This window comes from Pipistrellus kuhlii, unplaced genomic scaffold, assembly GCF_014108245.1.
Source record: "Pipistrellus kuhlii isolate mPipKuh1 unplaced genomic scaffold, mPipKuh1.p scaffold_m20_p_2, whole genome shotgun sequence".
Lineage (NCBI taxonomy): Eukaryota > Metazoa > Chordata > Mammalia > Chiroptera > Vespertilionidae > Pipistrellus > Pipistrellus kuhlii.
The window spans coordinates 136,530,957-136,549,111 of NW_023425515.1; the positions used below are offsets into that span (position 1 = coordinate 136,530,957).

Here is an 18,155-nt window from a genome sequence, read left to right on the forward strand (position 1 = left end):
GGCCTGACTGCTGGTTGAACTCCTGAATGAGGGAACAATTTGCATATTAGCCTTTTATTATATAGGATATACACTGAGTAGCCAGATTATGCACTCAGAGATCATAATAGTCTGGCCACTCAGTGTGTGTGTGTGTGTGTGTGTGTGTGTGTGTGTATGTGTGTATTTTTTTTTCTAAGATGGTTAGTGATTTTTTTTTCATTTTGAATCAGTTTTGATCATCTATATCTGCTTAAAAATTGGACAGTCTATCACATTTTCAAAGTTTAGCATACATTTTGTTTTCATATATTTTCTCTGCTGTATTCGTATCACCTTTATCTTTTCTGATTTTTGTGTTTCTGCCCATTTTTTAAATACATTTTTATTTATGTTAGAGAGGAAGGGAGAGGGAGAGAGATATAGAAACAACAATGATGAGAATCATTGATTGGCTGCCTCCTGCATACCACACACTAGGGATTGAGCCTACAACATGGGGATGTGCCCTGACCAGGAATTGAACCGTGATCTCCTGGTGCATAATCAATGCTCAACTACTGAGCTACACCAGCTGGGCTCGGCCATTTTTTATAAACTACTTCAAGCCTTTCCAATGATGTTTTTTCTCCCACTGCCATTTTATAGATCTTGAATTGTTTCAATTCTGCTAGTTTTTTTTTTTTTTTTTACTTCTGTAAATTATTAGGTACTACTTAATCTTTATTAAGCCATTACTACTATTTTTTTATTATTCTTTTTCAAATTTGTTATTTTATTTTATTAACTTATATAATAAAAGTTAGGTTTTCACAGGATAAAGGTAACTGCCTAAATTAGAATATCTCCACGCATCCTCCCAACTACTATAAAAAGGAAGCAAATAAAACCAACCATAATTTATGTCTATAGGTTAACTAGGACACAGAATCTTTTAACTTACACATGCTTTTATTTATGTGCAAGTGGGGAAATAAACAGCCTAGACCTGTGGTCAGCAAACTGCGGGTCGAGAGCCACATGAGGCTCTTTGGCTCCTTAAGTGTGGCTCTTCCACAAAATACCACGGCCTGGGCAAGTCTATTTTGAAGTGGCATTAGAAGAAGTTTTAAAAAATTAGCTCTAAAAAAAAAATTCAATCATTGTACTGTTGATATTTGGCTCTGTGACTAATAAGTTTGCAGACCACTGCTAGACCAGCAGCATAGTGTGTTCAGGAGCTGACAATTGAGCTGAGTCAGATGTGATTATACATTAGAGAGAATTACCTGAACCTGAGAAAGAAAGTACCTATTAAGAAGGGCTCCTAATGGCTAACTGGACTCTAAAAATACAGACCCTAGGAGAACCCTAGATGGTGGCATCTAAACTGTGGCCGTGCACAACAATTTCAAAATTACAACTAAAAGACAAAATGTCTATCACCTAGATCCACGGGTGGGCTGGCTTAGTGGAAGTTCTACAACTAGATAAAAAGAGAAAAGAGAATTCAATGCACAAACGCAGAAAAGCTGAAGTACAGGGGCACACCTGATATGGGCTGGTGGCAGATCCCAGCTGGCGGTGGGTATTGCTTTCTTCAACCTGAAAGGGAGACCCAGTCTCCTATGGGGAGAATCTGGACTGTCTGCCATTGGGTCAGAAAGTGAGGGTGGCTTGCTTACAGAGCCGCGCGGAGGAATAATTGTTTGCTGTGCTGGGGCGAGAGACGTGGGGACGCGGTCAGAGGTGCAAGACTGCTGGCTACCAGCCATTGCTGTTTGCCACACTCTAGCCTGGTGACACCCTGAGACCCTGCCCTGCACAACCTACAAACTTACCCAAGCTCCAAGCAACAGCTTTTGCATATGAATGGCCTTCACTATCATTGCTTAACCTAGCAAACTTATAAACTGGTTCAGACAGCTCCATAATCTACAAATCCCAAGCAGGGAGGAGAGGACTGTAGTTCTTGCTGTAGCTCCTGCAAGGTGACCTCAGACAGTAGCTGGCCTGTACCCCATTGGAGATCCAGAAGCCAGTGTACCTAGTGGTCAGTGTGAGACACAGATTTAAACTTCTCACATCCCTAAATAACACATTCAAGAGGCAGACTCAGTGAGCACCAATGTCCCACTGAAACAAGTCATGCACCATAAGCCTGTCTCCAGCGCAGCAGTTCTTCCATTATAAACACAGCGGATCCCCACATCCAATTGGTTTGGAAGACAATTCCTCCCAGTGTAGCAACAGCAATCAAGGCTTAACTACACCAAGACTTTGCACTCAGCCCACAAAGGGGTATACCAAGACCGTCCACCTCAGGTTATTGGGGAGGCTGAACTACTGGCCCCTATAGGTCACCTACCACACTAAGCCGCTCCATCAACACAGGGAAGCAGCCAAAATGCAGAGACACAGAAACATGTCACAAATGAAAGAAATGGAGGAAAGCAAACTACGGACGACAGAGTTCAAAACCACATTTATAAGGTTACTCAAGAATCTTCTAAAAACCACTAAGAAACTTGATGAGACCTTCAAGGACCTTAATGAGAATGCCCCAAAATGGAAAAGAATCAGTCAGAAATTAAGCATACACTGTCTGAAATAATGAATATACAAAAACTCAACTGTAGATCAATGTACCTCAAGAATCAAACCAAAGATCAGAAATAAGAGGAAACAAAAAATACCCAACCAGAAAAAGAAAAAGAAAAAAAGAATTCAAAAATATGAAGATAATGTAAGGAGCCTCTAGGACAACTTAAAGTATACCAACATTTGAATTTTTGGGATGCCAGAAGAAGAGAGAGAGCAAAATATTGAAAACCTATTAGAAGAAATAATGACAAAAAAACTTTCCCTACTTGGTGAAAGAAATAGACTTACAAATTCAGGAAGTGCACAGAACCCCAAACAAGAGGAATCCAAAGAGGAACACACCAAGACACATCATAATTAAAATGCCAAGGGCAAAAGACAAAGAGAGAATCTTGAAAGCAGCAAGAGAAAAACAGTTAGTTACCTACAATAGAGTGCCCATAGGACTGTCAGCTGATTTCTCAACAGAAACTATGCAGGCCAGAAGGGAGTGGCAAGAAATATTCAAAGTGATGAACAGCAAGAACCTACAACTAAGATTACTCTACCCAGCAAAGCTATCATTCAGAATTGAAGGTCAGATAAAGAGCTTCACAGATAAGAAAAAGCTAAAGGAGTTTATCTCCACCAAACCAGGATTACATGAAATGCTGAAGGGTATTCTTTAAGAAGAGGAAGAAGAAGAAAAAGGTAAAGATAAAAATTATGAACAACAAAATGACATCAAATACATACCTACCAATAAGTGAATAAAATCTCTGAAGAACATAATGGACTGGTGAATATAATGGAATCAGGGACATAGAAAGGAAGTGGACTGACAATTCTCAGTGGGAAGGGGGTCTGAGGAGTGTGGGAAGTGATTAGACAAAAGTCTTACACCTATGGATGAAGACAGTAGCAGGGGAAACGGGGAAAGTCATGGGGTAGGGTGGGGAATCAGGTTGGAGGGGAGCTATGGGAGGGGGAGGTGGAACACCTTTAATAATCTGAACAATAAAGATTTAAAAAAAATAAAAATAATAAATAAATAAATAAATAAATAAATAAACTTATCCTAGCAGCCAATTCGACACAGGGGCCTCTTACACATGAGAGGTGTCTGCACTTCATGGAGATGTCTGCACTGAACTGCCTGCCTGCAGTTTCTGCCATCTGAGCCAGCCCTTATAAGGGAGTTTCTGGAATCTCATTTCAACCAAAAGGACTGAGGCTTTCCCGATCCAATCAGAGCTGCTCAGCTAAAGCCCCTCTCCCCCATCAATATCTTCACAGACCAATCACAGCAGGTCCATTTTCACCAATCAGGATAGTGCTAAGACTGAATGAAGACTGTTCCTGGCTGAGTTAAAACAGATGATATGCCACCAGAGCAAAGTAAAACAGACCAATAAAGAGCAGAGCAGAGTAGAACAGCAAGGAGAAGAGCAAAGCTGTCTACTTGGACAGGGATCTCGCTTTAGGATACAGCTCTGATGTGTCACAATTGAGCTGTTTTTCTCTGAATAAAGTTTCCTTCTAACCACAGCCCAAATTGGAGATTCCTATTGGCATTTAACTGATGCCAATAGTTAACAACTATGGCATCATCAGTTAACAACTGATGTTAACAACTATGAGCAGGCAAACACAGTAAACATCAACCACAGTTTTGTCTGGAATAAGAGGCCACTCCCATGCAGTACAGAAATAATAATAAGATCTGATATTGTAAATTGGAATACTTTCTATGAGGAGTATAGAGGAAAGGGGATTATATTATAGAATGTAGGGGGCTAATCATGGGAAGACATAGCTTCTGAGAGGAAAATGCTTCAAAAATGAGAGGTATTCCTTTGGGCCTAGATGGTAAGAGAAAAGAAGAAATTGGCCAAGATAAGAGCAGTGAGTAATAAAATTAGTAGTGAGAAAACAAAAAACAAACAAAAAAAATACAGCATAACCCATGAACCCAGACAATAGGGTGGTGAAGGCCTGGAACGGGGGAAGGGAGTGGGCTGGAAGGAGTCAATGGGGGAGAAAGGAGTACATATGTAATACTTTAAGCAATACATAATTAAAATTTTTAATAAATGAAAAAAAAACCACCCAAAGAAAAACTTCCCCCAACTACATTTTGTCATATCAACAGAAGAGGGCGCTCATAACCTAAGTGGAAAAGCCTCCAAAATACCACTCTGTTCCTATGAACACCTGTTACTGTATTACTGATAAAGAAAATCCAACACAAGTAAACATGAACAACATCTACAAAACAATCTAGCATCCAGTTAATTTTAAAAAACCGTCAAAATTGATAACTAAACCAAAACACAACAGGTAGCAATAAAACAGAGAAAAACTTAACACTCCTAATCTAAATAAATTATAATTAAGAAACCTTTTGCAGATATTAACAAATATCATAAATAATAAATTAATAATTCAGAATAAAAATAGAAAAATAGAAATATGTAAAATGGAAATTGGCCAAACAGAAGAAATTACACAACAACAACAAGACAAAACTGTCTCAGAAATGAATAAATTAGCAATTATCCAAGAACAGATATGACCAAATATACAGTAAGGATAATAGAGAATAGAAATAAAAGGGGCAAAGAATATGAAACATAAAGAAAATAGTAAAATATAGGGGGGGAAATGGTAATTAAAAGTAAAGGAAAATACATAATAAATATGTATGTGATTTAGGGCAACAGCCTTGGAGCTTGACACATATTCCAAATATTAATAAATGTGAATTATGATGTTTAGAGTTTATAAGCTAACAGTTTCCCGTATTGATAGGGATGAAAATACTGTAACTGTGAGAACCATGAGGTTAAAATACTGCTAAATGAGGTGAATGTTTTGTTACATAATTAGCACATTATATTCCTGTGTGTTTCATGTAGGTCTGTTTCTATATTTAGCATAATTCTTTCAACCATGTCTATCCCACTCCACCTTCCCTGAAATTAAACTTACATAATAACCCCTTTGTTCTCAAGTTGTTTCATCTTAATCTAACAATTAGTTTTTTACCTTCTCACTTTATGAACACACAAGTCTCCATATAATCCAACAGTGATCTATTATTAGAGAAGGAACCAGCAGGAAGGGTCAAAATCAAGACAGCACTATAAATGAAAACCCTCACCAACAGAAACAGTGCCCTCATTTCTCCATGGTGAAGTTTTATAGATGCTTTATAAAAATGTAATTGGTAATTAATGCTGGATTTACACTAGATATGATGGTTTAAAAGTCCACGGTTTGTATTTTGTTGTACAGAGTTATTTATAAGTATTTGCTCAGTGATAAAAAAATTATTCCAACTGCAAATTTAAGACTTTTCAATGAATCAATTTGTTGTTCTTATATAATTCTAAATTATTGAAATTCTTCAGTATTGATCCATGAAAACTAAAGTAATATGATTCAACAATGTAAATAAAAAATATAAAAGAAGTTTATTATGTTGTGGACAATCCACCCATGAAAATAAGTAAAAAGGCAAATAAATCACATAATAATACAGACTAACTATATCATAAAATAAAATGACAAATCTGACATTGTCAAACATACCAGTCCCATCAATGATATAAATCACATGTGTCAAACACAAGGCCCGCAGGCCAAATCTGTCCCGCCAGGCCTTGCAATGTGGCCCGCACCGCGCTGTTATCACTGCACTCCGCTGCGTTTCCATCACAATGACAGTTTATGACTGTTCAGTAAACCATTCAGCCCGCGATTTAGGCTGGATTTTAGATTTTGGCCCCTTCTCTGATTGAGTTCGACACCCCTAATATAAATGAATGTAACTTGTCTACTAAATAAAAAACGATTTTCAGACTGACTCACAAAGCAAAACCCAACTCTAGACTGTATGCAAGAAATATACCTAAAACAGAAAGGCTGAAAAAAAAATGTGGGAAAGAAATATTGGGGTGGGGGTCGGGGAGGTGAATGTTGTATAACAAACAAGTAAATGAAAAGAAAGCAAATAGTGATAGGCAACAAGGGAGAATTTAGGCCCAAAAAAACATTAAATGAACCCAAAAAGAATACTTCAAATTAAAAAAGTAATAATATTAATACTCAGATAAGAATAACTTTGTGACAAATAACACATAGAAATTTAAATAAGTTAGAAACTGCAAAAGATGTTCAGTAAAAAAGTAACATGGTAAAAAAAAAAAGACATTCTAATGTAAAATTTACAGTTCAAAAAATTTCCACTAATCAGAAATCTATGGCAGGCAACCCAATTGAAACTTCCCCCAAAAAAAGTTATCAAAAGGGAGTTCAAGCTATGGTCAATGTGAATCAGATGGTTTGAGCACTGTCTGGTGCACCAAAAGGTGATGGGTTTGATTCCTGATCAGGGCACATACTCAGGTTTTGGGTTCAGTCCCTGGTTGGAAGGCAACAATCAATGTTTCTCTCTCATGTCTCTCTCTCTTCCTTTCTCTCTCTCAAAAAAAAAAAAAACTAAATAAAACATAAAAATACTTTTAAAAAATCCTATATAATAAGAGAGGAATGTGCTAATTATTCATTACGTTGTGAGGCATAACGACTGACTGCATAATGACCGGATCATGGATCTGCAGGAAGGTGGTACAGCAAACTGCAAGCGGGTGGTGGAGAGCTACAGGAGGGGGCAGGGCAGCAAGCTAAGGAGGAAGGGGGACAGGGGAAGCTACAGGAGGATGGAGAAGTGGGCAGAGAGCTATAAGAGGGTGGCGGAGAGGTACTGGTGCATGGATTTGTGCTCAGGGCTACTAGTATATATGAGAGTAGAAAGGAGTGGAAAATATGCACATATTTTGCTATTTTTTCTCAGGCTCTAAGATGGTTAGGCTTGGTACTATTGGGAATATTGGTATCTTGTTCATCATAAATTTGTTGGGCATTAATATTTAATTTTAAAAATATTATCTATAATAATAAAAGCATAATATGCTAATTAGACCGGACAGCCAAACGACCTTCTAGACGTCCTTCTGAATAAAGCTGTAGAGGCAGGGACCAAGGCAGAGGTGGTTAAGGGAGATCAGGCAGGCAGGCCGGCAGGCAGAGTGGTTAGGGGAGATCAGGCAGGCAGGCAGGCAAGTAAGTGGTTAGGGGCAATTAGGCAGGTAGGCAAAGTGGTTAGAAGTGATGAGGCAGGCAGGCAGGCAAGCCGTTAGGAGCCAGCGGTCCTGGATTGCAAGAGGGTGCAGGCCAGGCTGAAGGACCCTCACCACCCCCGTGCACGAATTTCATGCACCAGACTTCTAGCCCTATATAATATGCATATTGTCCCCTCAGACAGTTGTTTGCCTGAGAGTTCGACCTAGGGACTGGGAATTCAACCACTTGCTTTGACATGCACTGATCACCAGGGTGCGGCATGAAACATGGCAGATGTCTGCAACTTCTTGCCAGCTACCTGGGGTTAGGGGTGACGGGGACGGACGGAGGTGCAGTGAGAATGTAGCTTACTCTCACTCCCCCTGCTGCCCTCCCCTGCGATGCCAGGGCTCGTGCGCCAAGGAAGCCCCCATGCTCAGGTGCCAAGGGAAGGTATAGAAGGAAAGATCTCCAGAAAGAGCTAAAGCAAAGGCCGTAAGGTGAGATTGTCTAGTACTGTGGGTTTGGCAAATTGAGGCTCATGAGCAACATATGGCTCTTTGGCCCCTTTAATGTGGCTCTTCCACAAAATACCATGGCTTGGGTGAGTCTATTTTGAAGAAGTGACATTAGAAGAAGTTTAAGTTTTAAAAATTTGGCTCTCAAAAGAAATGTCAATCATTGTACTGTTGATATTTGGCTCTGTTGACTAATGAGTTTGCCGACCACTGGTCTAATATGATTAAAGTATAGAATGTAGGGGAAAGAGTAGGAGACAAAATTTAAAAAATGAGGAGAATGAGAAACAAATTATATAGGGCCTTTCAGGCAATTGTAAGGTCTTCATCATCACAAAATGGTAAAGTCAATACAGGGTTTTAATAGAAGCATGAAAACATCTGACTTTTATATTTTTACTAGAGGCCCAGTGCACAAAATTTGTGCACGGAGGGATCGAGATCGGGCCTAAACCAGCAGTTGGACATCCCTCTCAGAATCTGGGACCGCTGGCCCCTAACTGGTCACTTGCCTGCCTTCCTGATTGCCCCTAACTGCCTTTGCCTACTATCCTGATCACCTCTAGCTGTCCTCCCCTGCTGGCCTGATCGCCCCCAACTGCCCTCCCCTGCTGGCCTGATCTCGTCCACTCCTCTGCTGGCCAATTTAGTTCTGATTGATTAGTTTCAATGTCAGTCAACATCAAAAGCTTCACCTGCTAGGCAGCCATTGGCTTCCCACAGCACCCAGATTTGGTTCTTATTGGTCGGTTTCTATGCCAGTCAGCATCAAAAGCTTCACCTGCTAGGCAGCCATTGACTCCCCATTGCCACCCAGATTTGGTTCTGATTGGTCAGTTTCTATGCCAGTCAGTGTCAAAAGCTCCACCTCCTAGGCAGCCATTGGTTCCCCAGATCCAGATTTGGTTTTAATTGGTCAGTTTCTATGCCAGTCAGAGTAAAAGCTCTGCCTTCTAGGCAGCCATTGGCTCTTCACAGCACCCACATTTGGTTCTGATTGGTCTGTTCCTATGCCAGTCAGTGTCTCTGGGACTACCTCTGAGCCTAATCAAAGAGGCAGTGCTTAACAGCAGCCCCTGCAGAGGCCAGTGAGAAAGAAAAACCCAGCTGTTGGCGAAGCTCAGAAAGAAAGAGGGAGAGAAAGAGAGAAGCAAGTACTGATCAACAGCTGCCACTGAGGTTGTGGATTAGACCCTGCCTCTCTCTCTCTGAGTCTCAGTCCCCTTGGTAGTCAATGCTGGGTTGACTTCCGGGTTGGTCAGCCTTTGGTCGTGATTGGTCATTACTATGCTGGCCTTTTATATATTAGATTGTTTTAGTATAAAATTTTCTAAACATACATACAAATCAAAGGTATAATACCAAGAATATCCAAATACCTACTATCTAGATTCAAAAGTTAACATTATGCCACAATTACTTTCTTCTTCTCTCTGAACCATCCAAAGTAAATCAGACATCAAGACAATATACTCCTAAATACTTTAGCATCCCTCCCCTAAAATTAAGGGTTTCTATAACATAATCACAATGCCATTTTCAAATATAAGAAAATTAACAATTACTTAATGTCAACTACAATAATATCCAGTCCATATTCAAATATCCCAACTGTCCAACTCCTCAAATTTTTTTTTATCTAGAATTCAATCAAAGAAAACACACAGAATTTGTCAAGTCTTTTAAAAAATCTTAATTTAAAGACTTTTCCCAAAGTGCTTTTTTTCCCTCTTCATAGCATTGACTTTTTTAAGAGACCAGGCCAGCTATCAAAATGTTCTGTATTCTGAATTTCCTTTATAAACTCCTTAAGGCAGTGGTTCTCAACCTTTCTAATGCCACAACCCTTTAATACAGTTCCTCATGTTGTGGTGACCCCCAACCATAAAATTATTTTCATGGCTACTTCATAACTGTAATTTTGCTACTGTTAATGAATCGTAATGTAAATATCTGTGTTTTCCAATGGTCTTAGGCTCTATAGCAGCAGTCACGACCCACAGGTTGAGAATCTCTAGCAGGGTCGCCTAAGACCATCAGAAAATGCAGATGTTTACATTATGATTTATAACAATAGCAAAATTACAGTTATGAATTAGCAACGAAAATAATTTTATGGTTGGGAGTTACCACAACATGAGGAACTGTATTAAAGGGTCATGGCATTAGAAAGGTTAAGAACCACTGCCTTAAGGTGTCATTTAACTTATTTTTCCAGTCCTGCTATCTCCTGGAGCCAGTTAACTGTATAGCCTTCAACTGACACAAATTAATCATCTGGGGAAAGAATATTTTATAAATGGTGCCCTGTATTTCATATTGTTTCACATCAGGCACACCAAATGCTCTACTTCAAATTTTGCTGTATTTAGTAATTACTAAAGGGATAACAGAACAGGCTATTAGGAACAAGAAAATGGAAAATACTATGAAGCTATTTGAATAGTTCAAGGATGAGATGATGGTGGCTCAGTTCAACATGTTAGCGGTAGAAGAGATAAGAAGTGGTCAGATTTTTATCACTGAAAGCTTCAAGTCAATCCATTAGAAGTGAAGTTTGAGAAAGAAGTGGAATATGAGTACAAGGTGTTTGGCTTCAGATACTGAAAGGATGGATTAGCCATCACCTAATATGGAGAATAGAATGGGTAGTAGAGGTTTTGGAGGTGGGGCAAAGATCCATAGGCCAATCTCATGTGTGTCAAGTGTGAGGTGTCTGCTGGCCATGCAAGTGGAGATGTAAGTAAGCATTGAAAATATGAATCTGGAGTTTGGGAAAGAGGACTGGGATGGGGATTTAATTTGGGAATCCTTAGCATAAAGTTGATATTAAAGCTATTAGATTGGATAAGATTACCAAGGAATGAGTGCAGATAGAGAAGAGAACAAAGAGCTGGCCCCTGAAATTCTTATATATTAAAAGTCAGGAAGAAGCCCTAGCCATTTTGGCTCAATGGATAAAGCATAGGCCTGTGTACTGAAGAGTCCCAGGTTAGCATCATGCTAAGCAAAATAACCCAGTTGGAGAAAGATGAATATAAAATGATCTCACTAATTTGTGGAATATAATGAACAACAGAAACTGATGAACAAAAATAGAGCCAGAGGGAGGAAAATATACTAGAAGTAATCCTGTTATTTGCAGATTTTTAATATTTCCTACAACTTTTGTGATATCATACTATGTTACTATAGTTTTGTTTTGTTTTGTTTTTTTTTTAAATATATTTTATTGATTTTTTTACAGAGAGGAAGAGAGAGGGATAGAGAGTTAGAAACATCGATGATGAAAGAGAATCATCGATCAGCTGCCTCTTGCACACCCCCTACTGGGGATGTGCCCGCAACCAAGGTACATGCCCTTGACAGGAATCGAACCCAGGACCTTTCAGTCCGCAGGCTGACGCTCTATCCACTGAGCTAAACCGGTTTCGGCTATGTTATTATAATTTTGGTAATATTATTATACTTAAAATTTTTTATTTTTGAAATATTAATGTTTATTATGTGTAATATGTGTAAGATCATTTTTCTTAATTGGTGTTTATTGCATGTAACATTATTATATTTAAGATTGTTTTCTTGAAAAAAAAAGAAAAAATAATAAATAGAAAGGCATCATTTGAAGATAGAAAAAATAAAGGCTAAGATGAAAAAGAAAAAAGAACCTATGGAGGGACTGACTGCTTTGGGCCACCCCAAGTATACATGTATACATTTTCACTGAACCCTTTCTGTACTAAAAGAGATTGGACACTAAAAATAAACAAACAAACAAACAAATAAATACATAAATAAGTGTTAAAGTTAAAAAAATAAAAATAAAAAATAAATAAAGTGAGATATAGTCCTTATGCTGATATAGTTTTCTCCAGCCATGCTCTGCTGTAGGTATAGGTATAGAATTGGATTAACTAGCATTTTTGTTTTGCTAAGGAGTATAATGAAGAGAGGGACAAGGAGTCAAAACGTGCAAGAGAGTGATCAAGACTGCTCTACAGTATTTAAGCCAGCTATGGATAGCATTGAAAGGAATAAATACAAAGAAACAAACAAAAACAGGTGACTATAGGTCCAAGTACAATCAGGGTACTTAGAGGAAATGAGCTAGAGATACAAGTACTATTATCAGACAATGGAATATATAGAGTTGTGTTCAAAGTGAATATCTAACACTTTATATAATCCATATTTTTGCTTTATCAAAATTATTCAAAGGCACTGGCAGGTGTGGTTCACTGGTTGAGTGTCATCCCATGCACCAAAAGATTGCTAGTTCAATTCTTGGTTAGGGCACATATCCAGGTTTCTGTCTTAATCCCAAGTAGTCAGAAGGCACTGCCGATCTGTTACACTCCCTCATCAATGTTTCTCTCTCTCCCCCTCTCCCTTCCTCTTTCTCTAAAATCAATAAAAAACATTAAAAATTTTTGTTTTCTAAGATTAGCAAATTTTTCATATATTTTAGTATAAAAGTATTTTCTTACCTCTGATGAGGAAGGTTGACTTGGATTGAGGGACAAATTCACCAATGTCTGAATGGGGTAATAATCATCAGTTGGAATTTTGTGGGGTTTTTTTTACCTTTCTTCATTCAAGTAGTATAAATGTTGTAACAGATTTTTGACTTGTTTAAGATAATATTCCATTCATTTCTGGTCTCTGATTAATTCAAAAAGTGAAAAAAACAACAACACAGACACATATATAAAAGACTTTTAAAATGGAGTAAAAATGGCAACTTAGGTATGTATACAATCTTATTATAATAATTCAAATAGATATATTACTAATAAATAGGACTGATAATTATAATGGAATGAACATACATCCTATACAATTAAGTAGCGTGGAAAATTATAATAGAGTTGTAACCAGGACACATTTTAAACAATTCATCTTCTCTTGGTCAAAAATTAAGATAAAATACATATAGTATTTTCTATAAAGTATAAGTATATTTTTAGAGAAGACTCAGATACATCTTACAGTAACTTCCTTATTAGATAAGAATTAATGATAATAATCTATAATTATTACAGTACAGTAACTGGTATGCAAATTGGGAGGCCAGAATTTTTAACTCCTGTGGATACATTAAACACTTGATATTTTAATTTAAAAGAAAATTTTAATTAAGGAAACTCAGCACAGATCAATCAAGCCTGCTTTACTATTGTCCTAAGGTAAACTGCCCCACTATACTATAGCAAAGAAGCCATACTTTGAATTATAACTGTCTTTACCATTCCTGATTGGATCAATACTAAGACCAAATCCTGGTTGGCCATAGACAAATAAAATGGCCTGGCATGAGATGAGCCTTTAGGAATTAGAATTGAGAGAACTCAGGATTAAAGTGTGTAGTTAGTAGACACTGAATCAAAATGGAAGGAAGGGCCGAAACCGGTTTGGCTCAGTGGATAGAGCGTTGGCCTGGGAACAGAAAGGTCCCGGGTTCGATTCTGATCAAGGGCATGTACCTTGGTTGCGGGCACATCTCCAGTAGGGGGTGTGCAAGAGGCAGCTAATTGATGATTCTCTCTCATCGATGTTTCTAACTCTATCCCTCTCTCTTCCTCTCTGTAAAAAATCGATAAAATATATTAAAAAAAAATGGAAGGAAGGAAGGGAGTGGAGGGGAAGTCATGAAGTAGTAGCATAGCCAAGGGGTAAGCCCATGTTATGAGAAAGCTACAATTACTTGTAAACAAAGATAGAAAAGAGATAAAGAGTAGACAGAATGACTAACTGGCTGTGAGAAGGTAACTGATAAGATACTTAAGTAATTCATGTTTATAGCTGAGCATTAGAAAGAAGAGTCAAATTTTTTCCTGTTGAGGTCTCTAGCCTTACATCTATTCCCAGTTTGGCTATAATCAATTTTACTACTGCTCTATGTTGATTTTTACAATAATCTCTTCATTGCTTGAAGTAACTTAAGTCTTCATGCTTAGAATTCGTAGTTGATCCTAACCAAATCACATCTCACTTACTAACTCCTACCACATTATCTTTGGTATTTTCAAATTCCTTACCTATTAATTAGCTAATTAACAAAACAATGACAATTCAAACAAAAGAAGATTGATAGCTGGATAGTCAAGTATTTAGGGCTATAGAGTTCCAATCTCTCATTTACTGTATAATTTTGCTTTATAACCACTCTCTGCCAGGAATGAAATGTTGGCTTTATCTCGTATACTAAATCTCAGAAACCCCTCCCCCCTCTGACAGCTGTCAGTCTGTTCTTTATGAGTCTGTTTCTATTTTGTTTATTCATTAGATTTCACATATAAGTGAAATCATACATTACTTGTCTTTTCCTGAATGGTCTATTTCTCTTAGCATATTGCTTTCGGGGTCCATCCATTCTGTCACAAATGGTAAGATTGACTTCTTTTGTTACAGTCAAGTAGTATTCCATTGTGCAAATATACAAAGCTCTTTTATCCACTCATCTACTGATGGACAGTGGGGCTGCTTCTAAGTTTTAGTTATTGTAAATAACACTACAATGAATATAGAGGTGCATATATTCTTTCCAATTAGTGTTTCAGGTTTCTTCAGATATATTCTCAGTAGTGAAATCACTGGGTCAGAAGGCAGTTCTATTTTTAATTTATTGAAATAACTATGTTTTCCACAGTGGCTGCACCAATCTTCCTTCTCAGTAACAGTGCATGATGGTTCGCTTTTCTTTACATCCTCTCAAACACTTGTTTGATGATTTGTTGATGATAGCCTCCCTGATAGGTGTGAGGTGATATCTCATTGTAGTTTTAATTCTAATTTTTCTGATGATTAATGACATTGAACATCTTTTCATATGTCTATTGTCCATCTGTACATCCTCTTTGGAGAAATGTCTATTCAGGTCTTTGGCCCATTTAAAAAATATATTTTTATTGATTTCAGAGATGGAGAGGAGACAGAAAAATCAACGAGAATCATTGATTAGCTACCTCCAGAAATATCAATGAGAGAGAATCATTGATCAGCTACCTTCTGCACACCTATTACTGGGGATCAAACATGCATTCTGGGCATGTGTCCTGACCAGGAATCGAACCATCACCTCCCGGTTCATAGGTTGACATTCAACCACTGAGCCACACCAATTGGGCCCTTTACCCATTTTTTAATTGGACTGATTGATTTTTTGGTGTTGAGTTTTAGAAGTTCTTTATAAATTTTGGATATTAACCCCTTATCAGATGTATCAATGGTGAATATTTTCTCCCACTTGATAGGTTGTCTTTTTGTTTTGTTGATGGTTTCCTTTGTTGTGCAAAAACTTTTTAGTTTGATGCAGTTCCATTTATTTTTTGTTTCCTTTGCCAAAGGATATATATCAGAAAAAATATTGCTATGAAAAATGTCTGTTTTACAGCCTGTTTTCTTATAGAATTTTTATTTTGACTCTAACATTTAAGTTTTTAATGCATTTGGAGTTTATTTTTGTGTATAGTGTAAGAAAGTGGTTTAGTTTCATCTTTTTGTATCAGTCCGATTTTCCCAACACAATTTATTGAATAGATTATCTTTACCTCATTGTAAGTTTTTGCCTCCTTTGTCAAATATTAATTGACCATAAAGGTGTGTTTATTTCTAGGCTCTCTATTCTGTTTCATTGATCTACATACTTTATCTGTAGATTCTATTACATTTTGAAAATGAAATGTATTTTAATAAACACTGCCTTTATAATTATTGTGTACACTTTTTTTGGGGGGGGGGGAAATCTTGTGTGTTTTTCTGCCAGTACTATGCTTGTAGTATAGTTTGATATCAAGTAATGTGATTCCTCCAACTTTGTTGTTCTTTCTCAAGATTGCTATGGTTATTCAGTCTTTTGTAGTTCCATATAAATTTTTGGAATATTCTAGTTTTATGAAATACACCATTGGTATCTTGATAGAAATTTCATTGAATCTATATATTGCTTTGGATAGGAAAATGGACAGACATCTTCCTATCCATGAACATTGTATATGATTCCACTTAATTGTATCTTCAACTTTTCTTCAGTGCTTTATAATTTTGAGTACAGATTTTTTTTTTATAACCTTAATTTATTCCTAGGTATTTCTTTTAATGGAATTGTAAATGGGATTGTTTTAAGTTTTCCCTTGTGATAGTTCATTATTGGTGTATAAAAATGCAAGTGATTTCTGGATATTTATTTTATATTTTATATTTACTTCACTGAATTATCAGTTCTAGTAGTTTTTTAGTGGAATCTTCAGGGAAGCTTAAGAATTTCTGATACTCTGGTGATTTTTATTTCCTGTTTGATTAGAGTATTCAAAAGAGATGCTCCATGAACTTTAGAAAATCCTAAATAAATACTAAAATTGGAAACCTGAAATGGGCTATATTTAAATATACCAATACAGTGGAATCTCACACAAAATAATTAAATGGACTGGGAGCCAAAGAAGCAGATTTCTAGTTCTGTATTATCTATAAAACCATTCATTCATGTTTCATTCTTTGAGTAAAGATATATATTTTTAATCTTCCAAATGTGTCAAGTATGAATGAAGCCAGTCAGCAAGCCACCAAAAGTGAAATAATTTAAAATGCTACTGGGAAAGAAGGAGAAGTGATATTGAGATAACTTATCATAGACTTAATGTGTATAATTTCATTTCATTCTCACAAACAGCTCATTTTGAAATGAGGAAACAAAATCTCAGCAAAGTTTGAGCGGCTTACCCAGGGATACCAAGGATAGATAAGGCCTGAATTCAAACTCTGGTTTATAATCCTAGTCATTACATCCATTGTATGAATTAAGTACAATGCTTAAGTACACTGGACATTTTTGTAAAATTATTTAAATCATTCAGTAAACTAATTAGGACTCGTGGACATAGAACAAATTATATATGGGATTTTTCACTATACAAAAAATTTGAAATACATTAATAATGAAATTATTAATATTCATTGAAGTCGTTAGTATAATCGTTAATGGGCTGTTCCAACAGAATAGGAAACATTGCCTGGCTCAGTGGTTGAGCCTTGAAATCATGGTTGGATTATGGACCAGGGCACATGCTCCGGTGGTGGGCTCCATCCCCAGTGGGGGGCATGCAGGGGGCAGCCCATCAATGATTCTAATCATTGGTGTTTCTTTCTCCTCTTTCCTCTTTGAAATCAACAAGTACATATGGATATAGATATACCTGCATAGGTATATGTAGATAGAAAACCACTTTGAAGATCAAGGTCGATAAGTTACTGAAATATTAAAAAAAAAAAAAAAAGAGCAAATTTTCCCGAAACACAAAAAAATAGGTTTTTTTTTTTGTAAAATAAGCTTATTTTACATTTTTAAAAATGAAATAGATCACAAGAGGAGACAAGTGTAAATATTCAAGCAGCACCTTGGCTTTTTCACAACCTCTTCCAGAAAACCAAGAGGTAAGAGGCAACAGAAGCCGAACCTTGAGAAGATCCCGTTTTCTCCAGGGCACCGGCGCCCCGGCTGCCCGCCGCCCGGCGGCTCCCGCGGTCGGTTACCGCGCCCGCCGCGCCCTCTCGCCCGGAGGTCTCGCGGCGGGAAGCGGGCTGCGGACGGGGCACCCACAGGACACGCTCAGCTCCCTCAGAGGCCCCTGTGGGGAGGGGGTGACAGTGAGAAAGCGGGTACTCCTAGTTCCCACACCTCGGCAGGGCTCTCCCTTCTCCTTCCCTCAACCTCTGCCGCCAACTCCGTCGGGAAACCCGGAACCTCCGGGTCACCCCGCCGCCTGGCCTGCGACAAACGCCCTCCAGCGTCCGGCTTCCACTCCGAGGTCCCTTTCTGAGTGCCTCTCGGGTCTTCCCGGCTTTTCTACCTCCCAACTCCGCCTCCCAGGAGCCGAGAGGAGACGCTGAGCCAATCCGCGCTCGCGTCTCGCGGCTGCCACGCCCACCGCCACGCACTACGCCCCTCACGCTCCGCCTCCGCCTTCCAGC

General features: G+C 37.9%; 1 protein-coding gene across 3 annotated transcripts in view; it reads right to left on the reverse strand.

Annotated features, from left to right (window-relative positions):
• Window positions 1–18,069, reverse strand: part of SPATA1 (spermatogenesis associated 1) — a 33,278-nt gene extending 15,209 nt beyond the window's left edge. Inside the window, exons 1-2 of one of the 3 annotated variants that reach the window (XM_045584398.1) lie at window positions 17,863–18,069; window positions 12,771–12,848 (exon numbers count right to left, since the gene is read on the reverse strand). In XM_045584398.1, the coding sequence (XP_045440354.1) occupies window positions 12,771–12,780 (10 nt within the window). In that variant the 5' untranslated portion in view covers window positions 12,781–12,848; window positions 17,863–18,069. Of the gene's footprint in view, window positions 1–12,770; window positions 12,849–17,641 lie in introns of all 3 variants that reach the window. The other 2 variants (XM_045584399.1, XM_045584397.1) reach the window with 2 other exon arrangements.
• Window positions 18,070–18,155: the final 86 nt, after the last annotated feature.